This window comes from Pagrus major, chromosome 20 (assembly GCF_040436345.1).
Source record: "Pagrus major chromosome 20, Pma_NU_1.0".
In the NCBI taxonomy this organism is placed as follows: domain Eukaryota; kingdom Metazoa; phylum Chordata; class Actinopteri; order Spariformes; family Sparidae; genus Pagrus; species Pagrus major.
Window position 1 is genome coordinate 1623674 of NC_133234.1, and position 25982 is coordinate 1649655.

The 25982-nt window shown below is 42.0% G+C and overlaps 1 protein-coding gene across 1 annotated transcript in view; it reads left to right on the forward strand.

Annotated features, from left to right (window-relative positions):
- Positions 1-820: 820 nt before the first annotated feature.
- The window catches only part of dnah9 (dynein, axonemal, heavy chain 9), a 174669-nt gene continuing 149507 nt past the window's right edge, over positions 821-25982 (forward strand). Inside the window, exons 1-20 of the mRNA XM_073489481.1 lie at positions 821-840; positions 2367-2481; positions 2682-2750; positions 6083-6209; positions 7242-7388; positions 9832-9940; positions 13455-13696; positions 13882-14017; positions 15699-15895; positions 16009-16271; positions 16475-16636; positions 17986-18208; positions 18449-18615; positions 20262-20405; positions 20571-20730; positions 22158-22313; positions 24310-24442; positions 24576-24853; positions 25188-25318; positions 25419-25545. Coding sequence (XP_073345582.1) covers positions 2390-2481; positions 2682-2750; positions 6083-6209; positions 7242-7388; positions 9832-9940; positions 13455-13696; positions 13882-14017; positions 15699-15895; positions 16009-16271; positions 16475-16636; positions 17986-18208; positions 18449-18615; positions 20262-20405; positions 20571-20730; positions 22158-22313; positions 24310-24442; positions 24576-24853; positions 25188-25318; positions 25419-25545 — 3063 coding nt within the window. The 5' untranslated portion in view covers positions 821-840; positions 2367-2389. The remainder of the gene's footprint in view (positions 841-2366; positions 2482-2681; positions 2751-6082; positions 6210-7241; positions 7389-9831; positions 9941-13454; positions 13697-13881; positions 14018-15698; positions 15896-16008; positions 16272-16474; positions 16637-17985; positions 18209-18448; positions 18616-20261; positions 20406-20570; positions 20731-22157; positions 22314-24309; positions 24443-24575; positions 24854-25187; positions 25319-25418; positions 25546-25982) is intronic.

Sequence of the window (25982 nt, forward strand, 5' to 3'; positions counted from 1 at the left end):
AGCTGGACTGCTGTAAACTCCTTTACAACGAACACATCCAAACTGCAGAGGAGCTGGGTGAGAGTCACAGCAATGCTGACAGTTTACACAGTACAATAGTGTAGTTACTTTACAGATAGACATGAGAGAGCAAAGTTTCTGCACGGTGCAAATATATGGAACTAATTATAGTGTGATGGAAAGGTCACACCCGGTTGTTTTTGGTTTAGGCAAAGTCTTAGGTAAGTCTCACCTTGGATTGTTGACCAGGGTCAACTTAGCTTTCAATGTGGTTAAACCAAATACATTTTCTCACTTGTCTCTTGGTGTATCTTGCTATGCAGATAGTTTGGATTTTGTTTGCCAAGGTCTGTAAGATTTTGGCCTAAAGGTGGTCGCTCTAAATCAAGGGTGCCCAAACTTTTTCCCTTGGTGGGCCAAAACTAAAATTTAATGGACAAAAGGCTAAAATTAAGGACCTTCTAATTTGTATTATTACAATGCAAAATGGTACAGGAGCCCTGAGAGGCAAGTGAGAAAAAAAATTGCGATCCATTTTCTAAATCTCTTCTAAATTGTTTTCTGTCCTGTGTTCTGTTATGATATTATTTATAGGATAATCTTTCTAAATTCCTTTTTTTCACCTGCCTCTCAGGGCTTCTGTAGGATCCCGAGTCCCCTTAATTGAACTGACTTCCTGCTCAAAGTTTCAGGTCAGACTCCTAAATGCAGGTAGAGAGGCCTGAGGCCTGTGAGGTAGGGCTGAGGTGATAAGTAGGCTCAGAAACAGGTGTGTCACTCCTTTGTCACACAGACAGTGTTTGGTGGCATCACCGCATGGAGACCTCAGAGACGCCAGTGGTGAGAAAACTTTAATTTAATCACATTGACAAATAAAATAACTTTAAGTTAGTGAATGAGAGATTAAAATGTTTGTGTTTATTGATCATTTAAGCCTTGTGCATTTAAAATGTAGTGTTTAATATTAATATAGTGGCACTGGTGGTTTGAGGTGTGACACATTTTAGGATTTATCTTTTATTCCCTTTCATTGTTTAAACTCATATAGACCATCTGATTTAGATTAAGATGATTTGATTTGAATATAGACCATAAACATAAATATCAAGTTTGGAATATATTTCAATCATTAAAGTAGTAAAAATTAGTTAAAATGCATCAGTTTGAGTTAAAATTATGAATTAGGTTAAACATTTAAGCATAAAGAATAATTTAAAACTGTTTAAAACCTATTGATTTTGTAGGATAAATAATTGAGAAAGTTTATTAATGCATTTGATAAGTTAATTCTTTAATTTAATTAGGTTAATTTAATAATTTATTCATGTTCAGGTATTAATAAGGCAATTGATTTTGTACTTATTTAATGACTGCCTGATTCTTTGTTTATTTTCTTTGAGGTTATCAACCTGCTACTGTTGCTGTAACTAAAAGCAAGCTGAGTTGTGTCCAGCGTTCTCTGTTGACCTCCAGGCCTCGAGCGAGTTGGGGCAGGCACTGATGCCGGGGAAAAAGGGAAAATTAACTCGACAATATTCCATAGTTCCCTCAAAAAATTCTCACAATGGAGCCCTGTTTGCTCAGGGGTTTAAGGCCTCGAGAATGAACCGCACTGTTGTCTTTGGGACCTTCGTTGCGTGTCCCCCGTCTCTCTACCACCACGTCTCTACTGTGACTCTACATTCGAATACAGGCTTAGAGTCCCCCAAAAAGTCTGAGAAAGAATGTGACTTTGATCTCAACAGTGAGATCCACACTGTAAGAAAGCCTCAAGGACACTTGGTTGTTGTAGAGATTAAACTTGGGATGCTCATTTTAAAACTTCGTAATTAAAAAGAGAGCGACCAAGAGACATCCTTGAAATCTAGCAGACTTTGAAGTCATTGAAAACCCTTAAAGCCCGTACACACTCACAGTCCAACACCACACAGTGAGACTGTCCCCTATTCTCATTTATCAGTTTGTACATCCTCAGTTCCTTTCCTTGCCCGGTTTCCCTCCCACCTGATATGCGAGTAGAGGAAGCGAGGAAGAGACACAAGGAGAGAGGAGACGAAGTAACAGGCATTTCACCAAATGAGACGGAGGCACAAAAGAGAAATCAGTTTGTTTTACTCATTGTTGCCACATTAGACCTGTTGTCTGGAGTGTGTGGGTACGACAAGATAAACCTAGAGTCTGATGATCATATTGACCAAACTGCAGTGTGGTGTGATAGACATTCTGTATGTATTCATGTGCGAGGGTGCCAAACCATTAAGAACATTTTAATTTGATCCTGTTGGATACAGACAGCCGGTGTTCAGAGGCAAGCGTTGGAGTAATATGTTCCTGTACGTGTACGTAATGCTTCCTGACCTCCTCAGGTTGGACTCCAGTCCATAAGAACATGCCAGCAGTAGCTGGTGGGTTGAGATGGGCCCAGGAGCTCCAGCAGCGCATCCAGACCCCCTTCTCCAGATTCAGACACCTCTTCTACCCGTGAGTCTCCTCTCGTCTCCAACACAGCAGATTAAAAACTGAATTTCGTTGTGGTCATGCATCTGCAGTGTTCTCAGTGAGAATAAATTGCTCTGTGAGGTGTTTTAAAGGCCTCATAAAATGATGTTTTGGAATATTGGCCAGTGAAAGATATTGGATATAACCTTTGCATGGGTTGTAAAATTTCATCTTCTCTGCAGGTGCCTGGAGTCTGCAGAAGGAGCCAGGGTCATCCAGAAGTATGAGGAGATGATGCAACTGCTGGACAGGTGTGTGTGGATCTTATCTCAGCGTGTTACACGATATGTCGTCATGCTTCGATGAATGTGTTACTGAATAAAAGAACAGGAAGGAAGATTAAACAGAATAGACAGTGACAGAAGAGGACGCCTTTTTGTTGGACTGTAAATATAAAAGCCAACAACGTGAAGCAGATAATAGCTGATAAGAGCTCCGTCTCATCCTGTAATTTAACACCAACACTGTTTTTAACTCAACATTAGTGTTTTTGTTGGTTGAGTGTGTAACAGTTATGAAGCAGCCCCTGTGGAATAGCATGTAGACATGCAGCTCCAGGCATGATTTATGTTCTCATTACTGTGGCGCTGCTCTGCAGATTATTTCACAGGACTCCCTTAATCCCATATGCTCTGTCGCTGCTCACTGATGCCAAGTGAGAAATGGCCTTTTAGACCACATCCAACATCAAAACCTGCAAGATAAAGCAGAGGAGAAGAGTTGTGAGAGTCAAAGAGAGAAAGAGACAGGTTTTCTGTTCCTCAAACAAAGATGAGAAAAGTCCCACACTGTGAACATGTTTCGCCTCTTCTCACTTCGACACAAGGCCACTTCTACAGCTGCAGGTTACAGCTTGATTCTGGAGGTGATGTAAGACTGCTAAATTGAGATTTTGGACATTTTTGAATCATTGTCATTTTGCATCATCACCCCAGGTGTGTTATTGTGATTTACTGTGCTCGGAGGACTGTACATTTCACATCTAATATAACACATTGCATCACAAGATTGTTAGCAGAAAGTACTGTACATGCCCCTGACACTATTTTTTACCTTTTTATGGGAAATTTTCATTGCACTTTATGGTGCTATATATATTAACAGTAGTCTACTACAACAGTCCTGCAATAAATCCTCCTTCATGAAGGTTCTAATGCTCAGTTTTTTTGCTGGAACTGTTTCTGGGGAGTTCAGCTGTATGGTCATTGTAGAGGAGCAGTTTGTGGTGCCGTTGGTTGAGGACAGTATTGAGATGAACTGAACAGTGAATTTACGGCCTCACAAAGCTGCAAAGTCATTTTAATAATTCTCAATATAAAAATATTAATTAGATGAGTGTCAAACCTGCTACTGTACTGTACGTGAGCATTTTTAGTTTTTTAGCATCATTATGCCTCTGCACTACCATTATTTTCTTTCTGTGATTCTCTTGAACAGGATATCTCAGATCACTTGGAGGTATTTTCTTTAAAGTTGGCACAAACATCCTCATGGATACCGGTGTTTAAAACAACAATTTGGCTGATAACTGATACCGTTATATTTCAATTTGTGTTGTTATTTATTCTCCCTTTTTGTCGAGTAAAAAAGTAACTGAGCTGTTGTAAAGCCAACCCTGACCAGCCAATCATACAAATTATAAAACCTTTACTATAACCTTCTTTCCCATGAAAAAGTCTTGAAAAATAACTCCTCATTCTTCCTGTGATACAACTAAATGAGTTTTTCTTAGCCCAACAAAAACATTGTCTTTGTGTAACATGAATGAATGTGATTAAATGTAAAAGTGAAAGTAGTATAGTAGAAACCTTTAAGTTGCTGCGATGCCTTCAGTTAACCTCGGTTTTGCGTTAAATGCTGTTGTGGGCATTGTTTAATATCCTCATCAATGTAGCGGTCCTTACATGTGGGACACAGTGAGGTCGCAGGGCAGAATATGGGATCGGACTCCATTAGAGCAGAACTGATGTTTACAGCCTCTAAAAAGACGTATCCGGAGAAAGATCAGTGACTTGCAGTTTGCAAGATATTCCAGTGACCCGTTCTGATGTGACCCCCGAGCTGATGTTCGGCCTATAGATCAGTGCATCATATACCAAATGATTCATAATTATTGATAATGACAACTCTTTTAGAGCTTAGATTAGTGTTAATGTTATGCGATTTGAGTGGGGGTGAGGGGCATTAACCTGCCATCGCCCCTCTCTAACCTGAGTGTCAGAGTGCAGGGGCAGAGGGCTCTTCAAAAACCTTTAAATATTCAACATATTTCACATGTTCTTGACATTATTCAAAGTTTTCACAGCCAGCAATGTGCATTTGGCAGCAGCTTCTCAACAGGAAGCATTCATAACCGCAAGTTGTTCAGAACTTGCCTTCTCTAGTTGAATATGTTAGTCGAATCTGCCTGACTCATGTTTCTTTATCTGTCTGATGTTTGTGAGACTTACTGTACAATCTACAGCCCTGACCATGACTGTGAAAGCCAACAAAACAAGAGTCAGATGACTAGTCTGGGATTATTAAAACAAACTAGGTCCATCCCCCTGTTTTAACGTAACAAATGGTCTACCGTCAGTGATTGTTAAAATTGGGTTAAGTTTAGTGCGTATATAGTCATTGTAAGTCCTTACAAGTATGGTACTATAAAAGTGTGTGTGTGTGTGTGTGCGCGCGCAGTATACGCAGAAGTATGCAACTAAATCTTTTATGAATGAGATGCACATCACAGTGTGCACACAGACACGCTCACACACACCCTGACAAGCACCCATTCTTTATGCTCCACACGCTTCATATAACTCCTCCACTCTTGTCCCTGCACCCAGAGTAATGCAATGATGAACAACAGCAGTTCTTTGCCCTCAATTTACTCCCATCAGAAATTAGAGCCCTTGTTATATTGTAATAATCATTGCGGCTGCCTCCGATGAACGCCACCATTATTATACATATTCCAGTCAGGAACAGGACAGGCATGCTCACTCATTACCCCCACAGACAAAATGCAGTGTGATTTATGGCCATGACCAAGGCATTTGATTGCCTCTGCGTCTGCGGTGCCACTATCAGGAAATGAAGCTCACAGCAGAAATCCAATAAGGAGCACACAGTGCGCGCTGAAGTTCTCATCATAATCGTGGCTATTTACAGATTGATATAGCTGTACAGAGCCCTGACATATTCTCTGTTCCCAGCCAGATGAATCAGCGTTTATCCTCATATTACCCCCCCACGCCTACATCTAACCCTCCTTCGCTGCGCTGCCTCTCCCTCTCCCTCTGCCCTTATTGTCTGCTCGATATGGACGAGCGAATCACGCCTCTCATTCTGTTTACAACCTCGGAGGATTGGGAAAATGGCTCAATCATATGCCTTTTAGCTGCTTGTTTTGTTGCTTATGTTAATTTCATAATGCGAGCCTCTTTCACGCCCGTGGCCTTGAGAAATAAAAGCCCCGTCCCTTTTAATGGGAATATGAAACAAAGTTATACCCTGGTGAGAAAGGTACAAATTGTTTTTCTGTGATAATAACTTTTGTTTGATTGTGATCAGGGATGGTGTTTGTGTTCGCTGTTTCCAGATACTCCCGCAGCCTGTATGAGACATGGACAGAGACCGTGGGCGAGAGCTCTCAGTACAACCTCAGCCTGCCATTAATCAGCAGAGACCCGGCCACTCAGCTGATCTCAGTCAACTTCAACCCACAGGTTTTTACATTGGGCCCACGTGTTAGAAAAAATGATCCAAGACTGACTGTCGGATGTGTCGCTGCTTGTAATCCTTTTACTTTCAATAGAGTTAGAATAGAGTTTGGTGATGTGTTAGATATCTCCCATTCAGTGTTATACACCTGCCTGCAGCTGCATAAGTCAGTATAGATAAATAAAGTTGTATCTTTTCATCCTTTTATTTCATCGGGTCAGAATTTAAATTCTTTAGTTAAAGTCAGACATGTTGGGAAACACTGCATTAAATAACAGCTACTCTACACGTCCCTAGTCTGTTTCCTGTCATCAGCACAAAACTGCTGCACTGGATATTTATTTTTCCAATATATTTTTTATTAAGAAATTGATCTTAAAGGAACAGTTCACCCAAAATAAAAGTGAAAATCCAGTCATCGTCTCCTCCCCCCAGTGTTGATGGAAGATTTGCTGAAGTTTCGTAGTCCACAAAACATTTCTGGAGCTTCACAGCAAAACAGCGTTGCAGCGTTCTCCTAAACAACTGAAGTAGCTGGAGACTGGAAACAAACAACTGAAATAAAACTATAAAATGGCTCCATACAGCTCGTCCAGTGTAATCCAAGTTTCTGGAAGCCCAGATATCCCAAATTGATTTGAAAATGTTATTTACAGCCTTTTTTAAATCTGAAATCTTCACTGTAGCTCCTTAGCCAAAAACGTAAGCACACACTACGTCGAAAGTGGGTGCACAAGCTGGACCGCGTGTTGAGGGTGTAAATAACGTCTTTGCAAATCAATTTGGGATTTCAGGGCTTCTGAGATGTTTTGTGGACTACGAAACTTCACCTGACTTTCATCAGCATGGATGGAGATGAGTTAATATTGAATTTTTTTTTTTTTTTTTTGCGTGAACTGTTCCTTTTAAAAGTAAAGATTTTGAATATGGGCACACACTATTGAGAGCCTGTACTGATGAAACTGAGACTCAAGTGCAATCATCTTGTTGTAAATGTCTTCCATTTCTTCTAATTTCCCTTCCCGTCCTCTTCCCAGCTGGCGTCCGTGCTGAGGGAGGTGAAGTACTTGGAGGCCAGACAGACCGATGTCATCCCTGAAACTGCAATGCAGATCTACACCACCAGAGGGCAGCTGTGGCAGTATGTGACCAACCTGGAGCTCACCGTTGGCAGATACAACAAGGTCGGCTTAGCTGAGGTTAAAAGCTATGAAGATGGGGTTATAGGCTAATTACACTCAGTCACCCCAGCTGTTTGATGTCAGAGCCCTGAGTTCAGCCGTGACAGCTAGAAGAACATGACTTTCTTCTACAGCTGGCTGTCTGACAAACATCGGCCGCCATTGCTAGTTAGATCAGTTCTCCCACACAGCTGGTCATGTTACTGTAAAGATGGTGGCTGGTCAGAATGTGTCGGTATTTGTTTTTTTTTCATGGGTTTCTAACAATATGACCTCATTAGAAAAGTTGTCTGAGTGGCCGTGTGTCAGTATTTCTTCATGTCAAACACAGTCACAGTCCAGTTTTCCATAACTTGAGCTCATTGTTGTATTACAAGATATGTAAATCTTCAAAATTCTATTAAATCAATTACATTGAATTATATAACAATCATATTACATAGTTGTGTAAAACGGTCAGTCTGGGTCATTTAGTGTCAGAGCTCTTGAAACTTTTTACAACGGAAACATCGAGCTGCTGCTACAACACACAGTAAGCTAGCTGTACACTAGATAACGCCATAGTCTTTTTTGATCTGATATTTGTGATGGGTGTGAATGTCAGGTCTAGGGCTGTCAATCGATTATAATATGTACTCGCTATTAATCGCACGATTGTCCATAGTTAACTCGCAATTAATCGCACATTTTTTATGTTCTAAATGTACCTTAAAGGGATATTTTTCAAGTTTTTAATACTCCTAATAACATGGGAGTGGACAAATATGCTTACTTTATGCGAATGTATGTTAATTATTATTGCAACAACCAAAACAATGAGGAATACTGTCCATAAATGTGGATGTGTCTTCCCAAGTGAGAAATGTATTGTAGGCTCTGTGAACTGAGCAGGGGTCTCATTTGTAACTGCTGCTTATCCACAAAACGATATCAATATCGTAATATCAAACATTCATCATAGATCCATGTTTTCTTAAAACATGGATCAATCCGGCAGTGTTATTTGTACTTGTGAACCATGACTTTCTATCGGCCTACGCACCTTTCTGTTGTGAAATATACAAGCCAACTCAAAGCACAAATCAAATTCAGCCCAATATTTCATCGCATTCCCCACCAGAGCACAGAGGTAAGGGTCACGCTGTCTGCTAACTAACTGATGGATTTATTATCTTTGGTTGTAGAAAGCCAAGATAACAGCAAATAGCACTGAGGAATAACAGAACAGAGTGGTGATAGTTCAATAGTATCCTCTAATAATGTGCATTTATCACCAAGTATGAATTTAGTTGTTATGCAGTTGTTTTTGTGTGTTTGTGTTGCATGACTGCAGGCAGGGAACATGACTGTTTCAGCTGGACTGTAGTTTGACTCATTAGATGTAGACTAACCTCCTTTCAGGCAGGGCTCTCTTTCCTTTCGCTAGCTTCATGTTGCTGTGTTCAAAATGATATCCAACCTGGTTGCTAATAGTACAGACTTAAACAAGCCAGGAGCTGTTACCTTTTCTTTTGTAGCGATTGAAGTAGTCAATCTAGCCAACTTTTGGCTGGATTGGCAGGAAATGTGTTACAGAATTGTCCGCAGAGAATGAATGCAAATTATTATGAAGAATGTCTGATGAACTTCTGGTGCAGTCACGAGGTCAAAACAACTGAGATATCTGTAATTATAGTGGCTGCTTCACAACGTAACAACACAAACTGTAGTTTTCATCCGTCCATTAGTTTTGTTTTGTGGTGTTTAAAGAGCATCACAGCCTCGTGGGGCTGCTGTCCTGGTTATTAATGGGTTTTTTTCTGCTGTCTGATACTATAACAGAAATGTCCAAATTGTAGCTTGGATCAGTTATATTCTTCTCAACTGATCTACAGTGATGGCTGTGCATACAGAAAACTAATAAACAGACATATTAGAATATAATTCTCAAGTTATGCTAATAAAAATGTGTATTGTGTCTGTGTACTTAATGAAAATTAGTGCATAAAATATGCCTCTCTTTGTCACAGACACTATCAAACACTTAATTCTATTGTTGGTCTTAATGGGAAGTGGGTATGGGGGCAAAATGGCAATTTTAATAATGTAGCATAAAACAATGTAGGAGCAATCAGTGATGTAATTAACTCAGCCTCAGAGAGGACAGCTCCCACAAAGCTCAGCCACACGTATCGCAGCTCCCTCAATGAGATGATTACATATTAAAAATACAGCATTTCATTGCTTCAGGTAGCCAAAAGTTCAAGTCCAATTAAGTCAAGGCAACATGGAACGATCCAGAAACAGTGGCTTTAATGAGGGTGACATCCTGTCTTGATGCTCTGGGCCTCTGTGTGCCCTTTCAGCAGCCAGACAGAAGTTTTATTAAAATGATATTTCTGTACACACTTAATGGGAGCTGAAAATCACATCACATCTTTCTCTGTCTCCCACTGTCTGGCTGCAGGTGATGCAGTCAATGCTCGACGTGGAGCAGCCTCTGGTTCAGGGCCAGCTCAGGGACATCGACGCTCAGCTGAAAAAGGCAGAGGAGAGTCTGAACTGGAACAGCCAAGGTTAGTCCACCAACTGAGAAATACTTGATACAGCTCTTGATTATTGACATATTAAATGTCTCCTTTTCTACTGTTAAATGACACATGAACGCCAGGTCCATATTAATCTGCTTAACTCGCTCTCCTGAATAAAACCATCAAGGGGATTTTCACACTGCATATTCTTAGCCTAGGGCGAGAACGTAGCCCCCGTTTGTAACCCAGGGTTAAGCTAAGCCCAGGGGCCATACGACTCACAGTGCATTGCAAATGTGCCAGTGTCTAACACGCAGGTCATGTTTACTTTCTAGAATGAAGTCTGCCAGTATGAAATGTGGCAAGTAAACAGAGTAGTCGGTTGATTTTCAGGGGATAACTCGTCAAACTCAGGGCTAACACTGCTCCAAAGCAGGTCCATCAAGCCCTCGGCTAAGGTTAGGATTAGCCCACTTTGGTATTTTGAAAGTGCTAGAGCCTTCTTAGCCTGAGGCTAAACCAAGTGGCAGCCTCCAGGGCAGAAAAATGAAGTGTACGCGGAAGTGCCGAAAACTGCAGTTCTTCAAATGGCCACTTGAGTCAATCCCTGTGAGAGCTCATGTTAAAATGCCCAACTTTACAGCAGAAATAAACATGTTAACAGCCTGCTACAATGAATGGTTTTGGTCTCTTTGGCTTATTTCCCTGCTCATACTCTACGGGGGTGAATTTTATACATCTTCCTAGTTTAAATCATATTAAGGCTTACAGTTATGCGTAATTGAGGGCGTGGAGTGACAGCCACCTGTGAGCTGTCAGCTCGGCTTAACCTCAGATAATTCCAGTCACAGATTTTGATGTCCCCAGTTCGGGGTGTTGATGCCTTTTTTGAATAACTTTTAATGCAAATATCGGACACATATGTCTTTCTGCGTGGTTAATTGGACTAATGGACCAGAGTGGAAGGACAGATGCCAGTGTTTTGGATTAACGAGCGACCCTGTTAGCGTTACTGGGAGACAGCTGTTGGAGCTTACGAGCTCTGCAGGAGACAGTCATGGGCAGAGCCCGGAGCTTCTGGAGGAATAAAGAGCGAGGAGAACACAGTTTGTTTTTGAAATATTTGAAATTAAAACATGGATTTATCTTCACTTCTTCTAATGACTGTAACTCTCTTATTTGACTACTAAATGAAATGTTCTTCATAAACTTACAGAGAGGGTTCTGGGGAAAAGAAAGTGGAGGATAAGAGAACCAGAGACTCAGTGAACGTCAAGCTGAACACAAACACACACCGTCAGTGCCTACTGTTGCTTGCTAGCTTACGGCTAATGTACAGTTTGGTGTTCTAGTTGTTTTGGGGCGGATAAACCCGCAGTCAAACTCACGGGAGAAACTTGATCAGAAAGTGATCAGAAATGATCCAGTGGTCAAACTCAAGTGAATAATGCGAGGTAATTCACTGTGAAAACATCGAGCTTTGCTAGCCTGGTGGCTTAGAGCTTGGTGGGCGTGTTTCAGTAACCAGGCTTCAGTTGGCTTGCCTCAGCTCCACCCAAGCTCCACCTCTGTGCCCATTTTTGATCATTTTCCTTACTCTGCAGTTACAGTTTGAGTGGCTGTCACTGCTCCTGCTACCTTCCCAAAACACTGTGGCTGTGGCACTGCAGTACACGGTCATGTCACTGTGAACCACAGATATTTATTTAGGAAAGAACAGCAAATATTAAAGCTTTCTGAATATATATATATATATATATATATATATATATATATATATATATATATATATATATATATATATATATATATATATATATATATATATATATATATATATATACTGAATGTCTTTGTGTTAATATATTACAGTATATAATGTACATAGCAACACACAGTGGCCAGGCAGATGTGTATGTATATGAATGTTGACAGGTTGTTATAGGAATCTTCCTGCCTGTTTTTTCCTCCATCCTTGTCAGTCGTAGGGCAGAGCAGACTGCTGAGATGTGACATGATGAGCAGAGACGCTTTGCATTTTGAAACACATATAACATAAGAGAAGAAGAGGTGTTCAATCATTGATAAGCTTGGCTTGACACTCTGCTGGCAGGCACGTTGTTTCTCGGACAGCAGGATTCCCAGAAGAACGGAGCAGAAATGAGAAGAGTGTTTACGGCCCAAGCCAATGCACCCGACTGTCTGTGGGAATAGACTCACAGTCCCTCTGCAGAACATGCAGTGGTTACACACTTATCTGCTTTGTGTGTGTGTGTGCGTGTGTGTGTGTGTGTGTGTGTGTGTGTGTGAGCGCGCGTGTGTGTGTGTGTGAGAGCACGCGCACGTGTGTGTGTGTGCACGCGTGTGTGGGTGTGTGTGTGTGTGTGTGTGTGGGTGTGTGCACGCTTTTGTGTGTGCATTCCAGAGACTTATGTGAAGCCTGTAAGGATTTTTGTCTGCTGTAGATTTATTTGGTAAAGGGCAGTGATTGGTCATCTTCTCTATATATCTTCTGGTCCTGACGAGCACTGGCAGCACTGAAGAAAAAAACTAGCTTGAAGTAAGTTTCCCACGTCTAGGGAAACATAGCATCCATTCCATTGTAGTGCTGATAACATGTTCACTTGTATTGTGGTTGTATCCATGTGCTCCATGTATCAAATACCTTAAGAAGGTTATATAATTACTGTGAACTGGTCTAGGATTCGAGGCGATATGTCTTTTTTTAAATGACCACCATTTCTCATGAAATTCTGACGTGATACAGGCAGAAAAGTTCACAGACGAAGTCATGTTTAAAGTTTTACTGGTGTGATGCTGAGTCACGTTTACTGACCTCCCTCACTGTCTGACGAATCATGTGATTTCCTCTGAAGTTATAGCATCAGGAGACCAAATGAAACGCACCATTGAGTGAGATCATGGATTTCTGAGTTTGAGAAAGTATGAATACACAATTCAACAAAATATACAATAAAGTTCTCATCTTTTTTAGACACTTTAATGCAGGAATGTTATATATATTATATCTTTAATGATATGAACTAGAGAGAGAGCCACTTTCAAAGATGGTCATTCTGCCTGCAGAAATGTGTAATTTTATTAGAGGTCACGGTGCGTTACATTTGGTTGCCTTTTGCTACAACAGGAGAGTCTGAGTGGTGAAGGAAGATAACATAACATTCTTTAAAACTGTGATTGCATTACCTCGTCTGTAAACATTTCTGCGTGGGTCACGTAGAGGCATTCTGTGTGATGATGGTTGTTTAAACATGAAGTCGACTCCCATGGTCCTGCGCTTCTCACGTCTTTTGTTTTGATTTGACTGAGAGATCTCTAGCGGCAAAAAGTACTGACTGTGTTTAAGTGACAGTATCATGGCCTGAGGCACAAAAATGGTGAGTGAGTCAGACACTCAGTCCTTGTTAGAGCCCTGACAGTGAACATTTTTTAGGTGATTTTAATGTTTTAATCACACACTCCCATTGTAGCTTCAGTTTTCATTTTTTTCGCCAATCTTTTGACATCTCAACCACCTGTCCCCACCATCCCCCTCCAGACATTTGGCAGTATATCCAGGAAGTGCGAGACTCCGTCTGTGACCTGGAGAGCCGGCTCCAGAGGACCAAGGACAACTTGGAGGAGATCCAGAGCTGCATGAGGTCCTGGACCAGCCCGATGTTTGACAGGAAGGATGGTAAAAAAGACGCCCTGCTCATTCTGGAGGACAGGACCGAGAGGCTGGACAGGTTTTACAGTCTGATACGCTCCTCTGGAGAAAAGATCCACTTCCTGCTTAAGGTGATTAAAAAAGATTTCCTCGTGGTTGTGTGACATGTCAAATGGGCTTTAAGTTTCACTCGCATTTCATCATTCTACAAGGTTATTACGAAGTCAGCGGTTCCTGATATGCTTTGAAATTTTTAGTCATTTTCAAATGTGGTAGAGCTGATTCAGTATGAGTGTCACGTTTTATCATGTCTTAGAGCAATCTGAGGCTGTTCAAAGGCGAGCAGGATTCTGAGGAGTGGAAGGCCTACGTGGAGCACATTGACGACATGATCATCGATGGATTCTTCAACAGCATCGAGTGCTCACTCAAGTTCTTCCTGGATAACACTGGTAGGACGTCAATGACCAAATAACACACAGACACTGAAAAAGAAAACACTCACGCTTACTGTTAGTAGTTCTGTAGTGACGGTGGTGTTACTAGTGTTGTCTCAAAGCCAGAATGTTGCCGCCAACTCTGAATGTAATATCCAAAAATTCCACCCTGCTACTCTGATGCTACAGTGGACCAAAAACATCGTCCTCCAGCCAGCTCTGACTTGGACGACGTCTTAGTAACACATCCTCGGGGGTTTTGATGTCAATTGGTTGTCCGCCTGTATTGGCTGTGGACATGAAATAGGTCTGGACTTCCTCGCTGGCAGGAGTTTTGTCAACCGGTTTCGATAGACTGGGATGTGATTCAAGATGTGGTGGATTGTTGCCAGGCTGCTACTGTGTCCAGTTCTTCTTCTCCTCTTTATTCTGCACATTCTTTCTCCTCTACTTCCTCTTGTTCTTCTTCTTTGTGTGGTTTCAGACAGTCTTTTATGATAAGGAAGGTTTCTGTAGTGTGTGTGAACTGACCTGGAAATATCTCAGCGCAGCAATCCTCCAGAGGCAAGGAAATAAACAGACCTTTGCTCCTTACAGTATTTAGCCTGAAAAACACACAAGACCATCTTTATGAAATATTATTTCAGTAATTTTTTTTAATAAGATTATGGTGTAAAAATGATATAGACCCAATGGAGAATCTCCAGCAGCTGCTATATTACAGGATGTATAGCTAACCCTGCTGGCTCAACTTTGACTCAATTAAAACAAACATCTACAGACAGAATCCATGAAATAAATGATAACCAAAATAGAAATGATGTTTGTTCTCCAAAAGACTGAACTAAACTGATAATTATCATTTCACAAAACAATCTCAGCTCACGATCTATGTATCACCTTGTTCTCGAGCTTTTGATCACATTGCATGGTCTTCATCAGCACAAGTGTCCATCATCACATTTACCAGATGGGACATTTTTGTGCATCATTTTGTTGAACGTATTTTCTTATGTTTTAAGAACTTTGAGCATCAGGCTGATGTCAACATGCTCCCACTGCCGATGCAGATGTCATTATACCATGTTCATCATCTTATTTAAGCCAGTTAGCCTGTTAGCATGCTAGCATTTTTTTTTTATTAGCACTAAACACAAATAACAGCTGACAGTGAGAGCAGTGTAAGTTTTGTAGATATTTAGCCATAAACCAAAGTATGGGACAATTGAGGATGGCTCTAGATGAAAAACTAAAGAATCACCAGACTTATCACATTGAGCTCATTTCCAGGTTTATACTTTTATGTTGGTGTCTACAAGAAAGTATTTACATGCTTTAGGTCACATTTTTTCATACAAGCGCCTATACTCATAGTGAACATGTTCTTTTTTTTTTATCTCACTAATTGTGTTTTCATAACATGTTCTAAGGCCTAGAAAAACATATTTATGAATGAAAATTGCAATATTCAATAATTCCTTCTTAATCCACTTGTTTTTCTCGTCATCACATCATTTTGTTGTCTTCATCAAGCACATGAGAACGGAATGTTTTCAGTTGCTGTGTGTTTGTAACACACTGAAAAAACTCTTTAAATCAATATTTAGCAGAATTTTGAAAGAACACATCATGACAAATTCATATGTTTGACTCCAGCAGTGTTTCCACTTTTTCTTATTATTTCCTGTGGCTCCAGACCAGAGAGCATCTGTGGCTCCTCTGTTTGAGGCTCAGCTGGATCTGAAGGTTCCTGACATGGTGTTCACTCCACCCCTGGAGTTTGGGACAGGAGACAGTTTCTTTGAGCTGGTGGAGAGCATCATCAACGATGTGTTCAGAATCTCATCATTAGTGCCACGCCTCGCCCAGCACAGCCCCTTCCCCCACTACCAGGTACTGACCACCTCGTAAAGAACTTGTTATTCTCTATTTGCAATATCTGAAATGCTTGTCACTCCCATCACACATGCCATGTGTCCAAGAAAACAATCACAGTTTCCCCTCAGGCTGACATGGAGGACATGGCTGACCTGGCAGACATGCGCAATCTCCTCATGGAACGTGTGCAGGGTGTCATGACCACATGTTGCGAGTTTCGCAACTCTCTGGAGCACTACAGCTACCTTTACGTGGATGACAGGAAGGAGTTCATGCGTCAGTTCCTTCTGTACGGTCACGTTCTCAGCAGCCAGGAGACGGAGGGTAACACTGAGGACAGTCTCTCAGAGAGCCCACCAACTCTGGATAACTTTAGAGAGCAGGTGGACGGGTGGGTATTGATGAAGTGGAGCGTGAGTGTGTGTTCTTAAATTTCTATCTGTGGTCACTTTTAGTTTCATCCCCTCTAATGGGTCTAGAATCATTTTTGGGGGGATGAAGGTTATTTTAGGTTAAAAACAAGGTGAAATAAACATTTGGGTTCTGTTAAGCTTCTAACTACCTGTCTAAAACTTGCCATTTGTCATTCTGTAGGTATGAGAGGATCTACGAGGAGGTGCAGGGTCTGGAGCCGGTGCATGTGTTCCACGGGTGGATGAGGGTGGATGGCCGTAGCATGAAGAGTGCCTTGCTCAACATCATAAAAAAGTGGAGCTTCATGTTCAAACAGCACCTCATTGACCATGTCACTAACAGGTGAAGGACAGTTGTATACATTCACACTTGCTGCTACAGCCTCATCTGGTGTGGTACAACCAGTCATGTTTAAAGTTAGCAGATTTATATAGAAATTGTTGTGTAGCTGACGTTATGACTCTTCTGTACATACCTTTAAGCCTGGTCACAGTGGCATTTAAAAAGGTGACACATTGTTGTTCAAACTGGCCCAGTGAAGGGTCACTACATCACCACGCTTCGAACCTGAGAATGTGACTCAAAACATCTTTTTCAGAATTACTTTAAATGTGTTCCTGCATAGTGTTACTTTAATTGTCCACCTTCACAAACTGTCTTGCCTCGCATCAGTTTCTCTCTCCCTGTATGCGTCTGCTCTGTTGACTGTCTTCATCAGCAGTGTTTTATAAAGTTGCCTGAAAAACACTCCTCGAATTCTTCCCCCCTGATTAGGCAGGTGAGCCGCGTGATGAGGAGACTTGTTGTTATGTCGAAACCATCGTGGTACTGAATGACATGTAGACAGCACATTTGTAGTGCATTAACATTTATATCATGTGTACATTAAAGTGAAATCATGGGATATTTAACTGCATCAGTAGAACTGATGGACCCTAATGAGACGCAAGTCTTCAAGACTACAACAGCAAGTCCAACTGCCTTTGACGTAGTGCTTTTATATATTAAGGGGTTTGGTAAATTGGTGTAGTAGATTTAGTATTTCACTTCATAGATTCGGGGAAATTTAAAACAGCGGATTTGACAGAGGAGTGCAGAAGGAGGAGGAAGGATGGAAGGCCCGCTGTGAGCCCAGTGAGGTTGGGTGTAGGGGCTTTGAAGGACAGCCTCTGCATCGAACACTCCACCAAACTCCAGCCACCAAAACATCATCGATGCAGCTGAGGAAGCATCAAGGTGGCTGTGGAGACATGGTGTAGTGCGCCACTTGGACAACCCCGGCTAGGTCGCCCAGGTTAGGCTGTCTGATGATCTGAAGACACGTAGACCCTGGGTTCATCGCTGAAGATGTGTCTAAGTTGCACCTCATGATGTTTGAGAAACTTAAAAATGATAAAGATTTTCTGATTTATGTATCAGTTTGTCCATCAAACTCCACACCTCCTGTTTTAACGCAGTTTTCTGTTAAACATTTGTGATCCCGAGGCTTAGATAATCCTGATGATGACATAACTACAGGTTATTATCTCAGACTTCACAAAACTCAAGGGCCACAGATGACATTATACACCTGGTGTCACAGGCTGAGTGGCACTCTGTGTGACGTACAGCTGACCTTGATTGTACCAATGTTACACATCAATGCCCCTCTAATGAGTGTCCCTTTAATGATCACTGCCATCTCTCCCCAGTTTGTCAGATCTGGAGAAGTTTATCAGTGTGGCTGATGCTGGCCTGAGCCAGCGGGTGGAGGAGGGTGACTACGGTGGCCTGGTGGGTGTCATGGGTCACCTGCTGGCTGTGAAGGAAAGACAAAACACCACAGATGCCATGTTTGAGCCCCTGCAACAAACCATTGCTCTGCTGAAGGTGTATGAGCAGGAGCTGCCAGATGTGGTCTATAAACAGTTAGAGGTAAGAACTAATGTTCAGTCACTTCATTCTTTTTACTCACACATATTCTTGTTTCTTTCAGCTGAGACGGAGTCATTTCTCTTACTTTTTCTTTGTCTTCCAATCGCTCGTCTCTGTTCTGCTCTCTTCCTCCCGGCAATTCATCATCTGTCACTCCTGCCTGCCTTGCTTTTATCTCCTTCTCTTCATCTCCCTCTGCCTATATCTATCTATCTGTTTCATCTATCTGTTTATCTGTAGGAGTTGCCAGAGAAGTGGAACAATGTGAGAAAGCAGGCTGTGTTGGTCAAACAGCAGGTGGCGCCTCTTCAGGCCATTGAGGTGGCTGGCCTGCGTCGAAAGTGTGCCTCATTCGATGTGGAGCAGCACACCTTCAGGGAGCACTTCCGCAACAACGGGCCCTTCAGGTAGAATATATACCAGCTTTTTAACACCACATATCACCAAACTGGTTATAATGTAAATGTAATGTAGTTTTAAGCAAATATATGGTCAAATGTAAGTGTTTAAAAGTCTGGGCGCTGTGTAAAATTTAAATTACACAGAATGTAATAATTTACTAATTCATTTAGACATTATTATTATTATTATTATTATTATTATTATTATTATTATTATTATTATATTCTCAACTGAAAACAGTACAAAGACGATATATTTAATGCTTTACATCATCAGCTTCATTGATTTTTGTAAATAGCTGCTTATTCTGAATTTGATGGCAATGGCACATCTCAAACAAGTTGGGACAGGAGCAATAACATACTGTGATAGTTGTGGAATGATCCAAAAACACCTGTTTGGAACAATAACAGACAAGAAAACCAACATGAAACAAGAAATAAGAGAAATGAGAGTTCTGCTCGCCCGCTGCAGATTGCTTACAGCTCCCGGGATCGTGCACACCAGTGGCAGCTGGGGAAAAAATTGAGTCATGCTATTTTACACTAGTAGCTAGAAAAAATATTTTCTAAATGATTCTGAGATTTAGTAATGTTTTATTACAACCAGTTATTTTATCCCTCATGCCAAAAATACAGGAGGAGCAACCTCTTCTACAAAAACTACCAGACATTGTGAAGGTTTCTACTAAATGAGATAATTTAGTTTTTTAGTTTTAGTTCTTATTTTCTTTTCATGTTGTAGAAATGATCTGGTGTCTACAGTTCATAAATGGTTAATCATGTTGTGTTTGGCTCAGTGAAGGCGAACGCGTTGGACTTTTTGAAATGCAGAAACATCAGTTCACTCTGTAAAACTCAATCAAATAAAGAAAGTGCTAATAACACCATTTGATTACACTTAGATTTGAAGTCCTTTCTGAGTGTTGAGCTGAGTGCATTATTCATCAGAACTGATTTTGGCTGCCAAGTAATCCCCTGTTATTTTAGCTTGGGTCATTGACCTGATATTCACACTGTCGGGCAAAATGGTACATGCATGTGCTGATAACATCGTTTGGTTCATTGATCTCTTGAAAAAAAGTTGTAGATGTGTTGTTTTCTCTGCAAAGATTTGCATCCACCTTAGGCTGAATAGTGGGAGGTTAAAATAAATTGTTACCGTTTGATGTGAGTGTTCCAGACTGAGTCAGTGAAGGCAGCACAATCGGCTGTACGGTTTCTTTTCCCAAGTTCAGCGAGCAGCTGTGAATAGATAAGAATGTCACCTTTCTGCTCTCTTACTTGATATTAGAGAAGTGTTATCTCGAGGCTCTCACATCCGACAAGGCTAATTGAATCTTAACATAATGATAATTAATTCATAGGTAGAGATGCTTCGTCATAATGTCTAATTGTCAGATTAGTTATGTGTGTAATTGGTCTCTTAATAACCTGGTGATTATTTTCCCATTAATGTCATGGAAGTCATTGTTAATTGTCACCGTGTGCATTTAGTTCTGGAGACTCTGGTCTGGTTATGCTGTAGCCAAGTCAGGCTTGGCATAACTGCAGCCCCTCGTTACCTAAACACAGCCTGATTTATACTGGGCTTGTGCAAATGTGTGTGTGTGTTTTGATGGGTGCCTGTGTGGGCTCATGCAATCGTCCAGGTTTGACAGCGAGAGCCCCTACCAGATGTTGGATGCGTTCCACCGGCAGATCCGGGAGCGGGAGGCAGTGATGGCCTCCCTGGTGGAGTCTGCCAGCCTGTTCGAGGTCACCGTCTCTGAGTACAAACAGCTCCGACAATGCAGGTAAAGCCCAAAGCTGGAAGGAGAAAATACTACAAGCCTGTGCCAAATTCAAAACTAATGAGCCATTATAGCAGGGATGCTCTTTTACATTCACAGTCAGTATCTGAAGAGTTTCACTTTTCAAGCTGCTTTCACTCACTATGTCCACTCTCCTGCATCCCCAAGGCGTGAGGTGGGCCTGCTGAAGGAGCTGTGGGACATGATCACCATGGTGGAGTCCAGCATGGCGGCGTGGAGGACGACTCCCTGGAGAGAGATAAATGTGGAGGACATGGAGCTGGAGTGCAAACGCTTCTCTAAAGAAATACGGGGGCTGGATAAAGAGGTGAGGGGAGAGAGCAGGGAAGGACAGGAGGATATCTAATATAGTAAACTGAAAAATGTGTGAGGTTGAAAAAAGGTGGAAAGTAAAAATGACCCTTGAAAAACAGATGAATAAGTAATTTCCAAAAGCAGTTGAGCGATCGCTAAAGCCCTCCTCTGAACGGTCATTATCCCATCATAACCTCAGCAAATGTAGCTCTGCACAGCAGGCCTGTCAAGCTTTGGACTTCTCCACATGTTTAAACAGTGTGCAGTGGGCTGTAGTAAGAGAGATATTTTGAATTTCAGGAGGTAAGAGGCTGGCAGCTTATTTTTTTAACATTTTCAAATCCCAAAACACAAGAGCAAACGTGTCAGGAATGGATTAAACAGTGTGTTTGCCTTTGTTTGCTTTTACATAACCTGTAACTCTTAGCATGTCCGGCTACAGTGAAGTGAAGTGTCATAAGATTGCGTTTGTCAGAGATTATTTTCTGCAATAATCCAAAATCTAATTGAATAATAACGTAGGTAAATGTCCATGGCGATGCTAACTTCTGAGTTAGCTTATCTCTCACACATCAGTTACTTATCATCCTGAATTCCATTACATTAAAAGTTAAAACATACACTTTAAAATACAGAAAAGCATGTAAGCTAGTTAGCCAAACAAGGTTTTCTTAGAATTAAATAACATTTTTCCTTATCATACTTATAGCTAATGAGCACACAGCAAAACAAGAACAATGCTACTTCTTCATGTCCATGCTTTGTCCAACTGTAGCCTCTCTGTTAGCTTGATATCATGTACAGTATGGTCCCATCAAGTACATATTTAAGACCCCTTTATTCTCAAACAAGTCATCCGGAAGCATTAAAAAATCTCTCCCCAAACCCATGGTGCTAACACTAGCATAATTAGCTCGCTAGCTACATAGTTGATAAACTCAGAGCAAAGAAATCAGAAACTGCTTTTGTCCACTCTGCCTGAAATCAAGGACCCACTGTTAAAATGATTATTCATGAGTTCAGGTAGCAGGAGAAAGACGGAAGGAGTGTTGCCAACTTTATATCTGGACAGGGACGAGAGCTGAAAACTAGCCTCCTGGCTAATTCTGGCATATTTACAGTAATGTTCATTAATATGCACTAACCCTGAGGGATGTACTGGGTAAATAAAATAATAAAAAAAATTAATAGTGAAAAAAAAGTAATGCATTTGTGCTTTGCAAGAACATAAAGCTGGTCAGGTGTAGCAACGGTGAACAAGGGGGTCAGGGCTTAGTGACCAGTGGCCAGTTACTGTACAGTAATGAAGCAGTTTGCTAGAGAAAGAAGAGCAAAACCCTCAGAAATCTGAGTTGCAAGCCCTCGATCAAAGCTGGGAGGCAACCTAATGTGTGTAGTGCAGGTTGTCTTGTACTGATCCCTGGCCTCTGTCTCTGATAGGTCAGAGCGTGGGAGGCCTTCACAGGTTTGGACAACAGGGTAAAGAACCTCCTCATCTCCCTCCGGGCTGTGGCAGAACTACAAAACCCGGCTATACGACCCCGACACTGGCATCAGCTGATGGCTGCCACGGGAGTCCGCTTCAAAATGGACCAGGTTTCCAATTTATTCTGTTAATGACAGATGTAGATGATATAGTTATGCTCATGTTTCCATTTTATGGTTTATGTTTACGAGCTGTACATCTGCTGAAATTTTTATTTTTAACAAGCAGTGGTGTTATAACGTGCCAACGATTGAAGGGAGCACTTGCAGAGGGGATACACACAAGGCAGTTTTCTCCAATTATTTTCTTATTTTCTCTCCCAGCTCCGTCTGCATCCTCACTGGACTTGTTTGTACTGTTTGTTCTGCTCCAGCTGTTTAGTTTGTACAAAAATGTATTAGAGTCTAAATTGGCTTTATAGAAGCAGTGGTAAAGTATAGTGTGTTAAACTCAATGATTCACATTGAGCAGGCTGCAGATTGTTCACACTAAAGCCTCATCAAACATTGCGGCGAAAACGCTAGTCATCCCTTTCATTTGAGTAGTGTTAAGGCTGCGGTGGTGCTGACCGCAGGGGAAACACAATCAACTTTTGGAGAAATGCAACCCGACATCAGGTTGCGGTGGCCGGTCACATAAGCCGATGATAAGACTGGCTGGTCAGCAGTATTGTTGAATTTCTTTTATGTTGCTTGGTGCCTCAAACAACATTGTGCTACCAGGAGACTGCACGAGCAGGGGAGGAGAAATCCTCGATGGGGAGAGTCTCTCACGAAGAGCTGTTGCTCCCGAGCAGGGAGCCGGAAACCAGGTGCTATCCAGGTGTTCACGGACCAAATGATAACTCTCCCAGATGCGTCCTCCCACGCTGACGCACAACGGCGCGCCAATCATCACTCTGCCTGATAGTTTAAATAAGGCCTTCCAGTTACCAGCCACCTGGCTGACCTGCACTGAAAGGAAAGGAAGACTAAAAAGACAGCTTAAGATGACACGATGTAATCCTTTACAACCCACCTCCCATTTAAAGTTGGTCCAATGAATTAATAAACAATTTCCAGTTTCTATCTTTACATTCCTGCAATAACTTTCAAGGATTCATTTATGTTTTTGGAGTGTCCAGCGTTGACAACTTTTCAGACCCACTGAGCAACTTTATTTCTAGAGTGACTAATGACAAATCTGGCGACTTATTCTGACCATCAGGGAAGCAGAGAAATACATTAAAATATATTGTAATTAATCCCGACACATGCTCCCCAGAGCAGAGAGAGAGCAGCACAGGTCTACTCAGCACCGCGGTGTGTCCCTCTCTGTGTGGTGTGTGGGGTACAACACTGCTCAGAGCTGGAGTCGGGTCAGTTGTACTGTAGGGTAATAGTTTGTTTGAGCCTTTCTCTCTCTTTCTCTCTGAATCTGGGTGTTGTACAGCTTGTAATCTTTAGATAGTTTGATGTTGTAAATATTTAAATAGTTTATTTGATCCTAATGCCTGTGTAGATTTAATTTATTTCAAATATACAGTTGTGTGGCTTAAAACAAGCACAAAGTGGTTTTGGACCTCATGAGAAAAACACTGGTATTTTTTTGCCATGCAGCAGTCAAAGTTTATGCAAGCGTAGCACAAAGCTCAGAACAGTAACAGCACTCCAAGCTAACGTAACCTGAACCAGAGACTGTAACATCTGTCTGAAACAGGCTCCCAGCTAAACCTCTGTAAAAATAGACTGACTTGGCTTATGATCAAATTGACAACTTTGCCAACATAACCAACTATCAAGCAAGAGCAACAACACAAGACATAAGTTGTCCAGCCTGCTGTTTGTCTGCAGCCTTTTATTTGGCGACGCTTTCACCAATGACTAAAAGCCAGTCTGAGATGTACTCCCTCTCCTACTCTTAGTTTCCTCCATTAACATCCTCTTCTGTCTCTTCTCCTCTGTCATGATGTCGGTAGGGACTGCCGACTGCAGTTCAGCTGCCTGCCCGGGCCGGCTGGCTCCGGTTCTGGTTGCTCGGCAGTAATATGATACTAATATTATCATATTATATAATGAAGCTCAGATGAATTGTGGGTAAAGTACTGATGTGGCTTTCTATGAGCAGGACACCACTCTGGCTGACCTGCTGCAGCTGAACCTGCACTGCTTTGAAGAGGAGGTGAGAGGGATCGTGGACAAGGCTGTGAAAGAGATGGGGATGGAGAAAGTCCTCTCTGAGCTCAACTCCACATGGACAGGTGCAGGAAGGGACTCTTCACTGTAACCAGACTCTCATTAGTCTGTGTTTCTCTGGCTGTTATTCAACATGAGTGTTTTCCATCCTGAGATCCAGAGTTTATGACCTATTGACAGAGTGTATTGATCATCCAGGTATGCGGTTCCAGTACGAGCCCCACCACCGGACCCGGGTGCCTTTGCTGCGCACAGACGAGGAGCTTATCGAGACGCTGGAGGACAACCAGGTGCAACTGCAGAACCTCATGTCGTCCAAGTACATCGCCCACTTTCTGGATGAAGTGTCGTCTTGGCAGAGCAAGCTGTCTGTGGCCGACTCCGTCATCTCCATCTGGTTCGAGGTGCAGCGGACATGGACCCACCTGGAGAGCATCTTCATTGGCTCAGAGGACATCCGCTCACAGCTGCCTGAGGTGAAACACTGAACAGATAGGATCACGTACACAGTTAATTACAGCTCTATGTAGGTATACATCACTGACAGGCTCATATGCATGCAGGCCTTAACCTGCGTCCTTGTCGTCGCCATATGAACCCAGATAGCATGACTGTAATAGCTGTTAATTAAGAAAGCATTAATTGGCTCGTACTCCTGGTTTAGGAGCCGAGATTACATGACTTTTTAATTGCTCCCACGATGTTCGGCTGTGCTTAAACCCAGATGTTTGCTATTAAACCTGATTTCCCCCCTCTCTCCTTTGGGAACCTAAATCCCCCGGCTGGGCTCCCTCGTGAAATCCTCCGCAGGACTCCAGGCGCTTCGAGGGGATTGATGCCGATTTCAAAGAGCTGGCGAACGCCGTGCATCTAACGCCCAACGTGGTGGAGGCCACCAATAAACCAGGTCTGTTTGGTAAACTGGAGGACATCCAGAGCAGGTGAGAGTTCTGTTTCTACTCTTTGTGTGTGTTACCAGGAGCACTCTCACATTATTCTTATAAATGGATGCACACACTCACTCTGTGTATTTGTCTGCAGGCTGTCTCTATGTGAAAAAGCTCTGACAGAATACCTGGATACCAAGCGTCTGGCTTTCCCCAGATTTTACTTCATCTCTTCAGCCGATCTGCTGGACATCCTGTCTAATGGGACCAACCCACACCAGGTGGCTCCACTAATTTTTGCCTGAGGGGTAGCAATGATGCTTCATTCTGTTCACTGAGTCAGAAAAAAACATTTTACACCATGCATAGCAAAATTCTTAACAATTTTATAAAACCATGCACCATTTATCTCTTTTGCTGAGTGCAGTTGACTTTGCAGTACCCACAGTGTCCACACAGGGGCAATGTCGCTCATAGTTTTCCAGCCTCCATCATCAGCACATCTTATGCATTACAACCTTAGAGAAATAAATCACTGTTAAGCACAACTTGCCACTAAATCTCTCGAAGAGGAAGTTAGCAGGCATGCTGCAGAACATGGGTCCTGCCCTTCTATAAATGATTCTGAAAAACAGTAATGAAACATTTTTTATTCGTGCAGCGGTGAAGAAGAAAACAGCAGTCAGACCGTGAGCGGAGTGTTAACAGAGCACGGGCT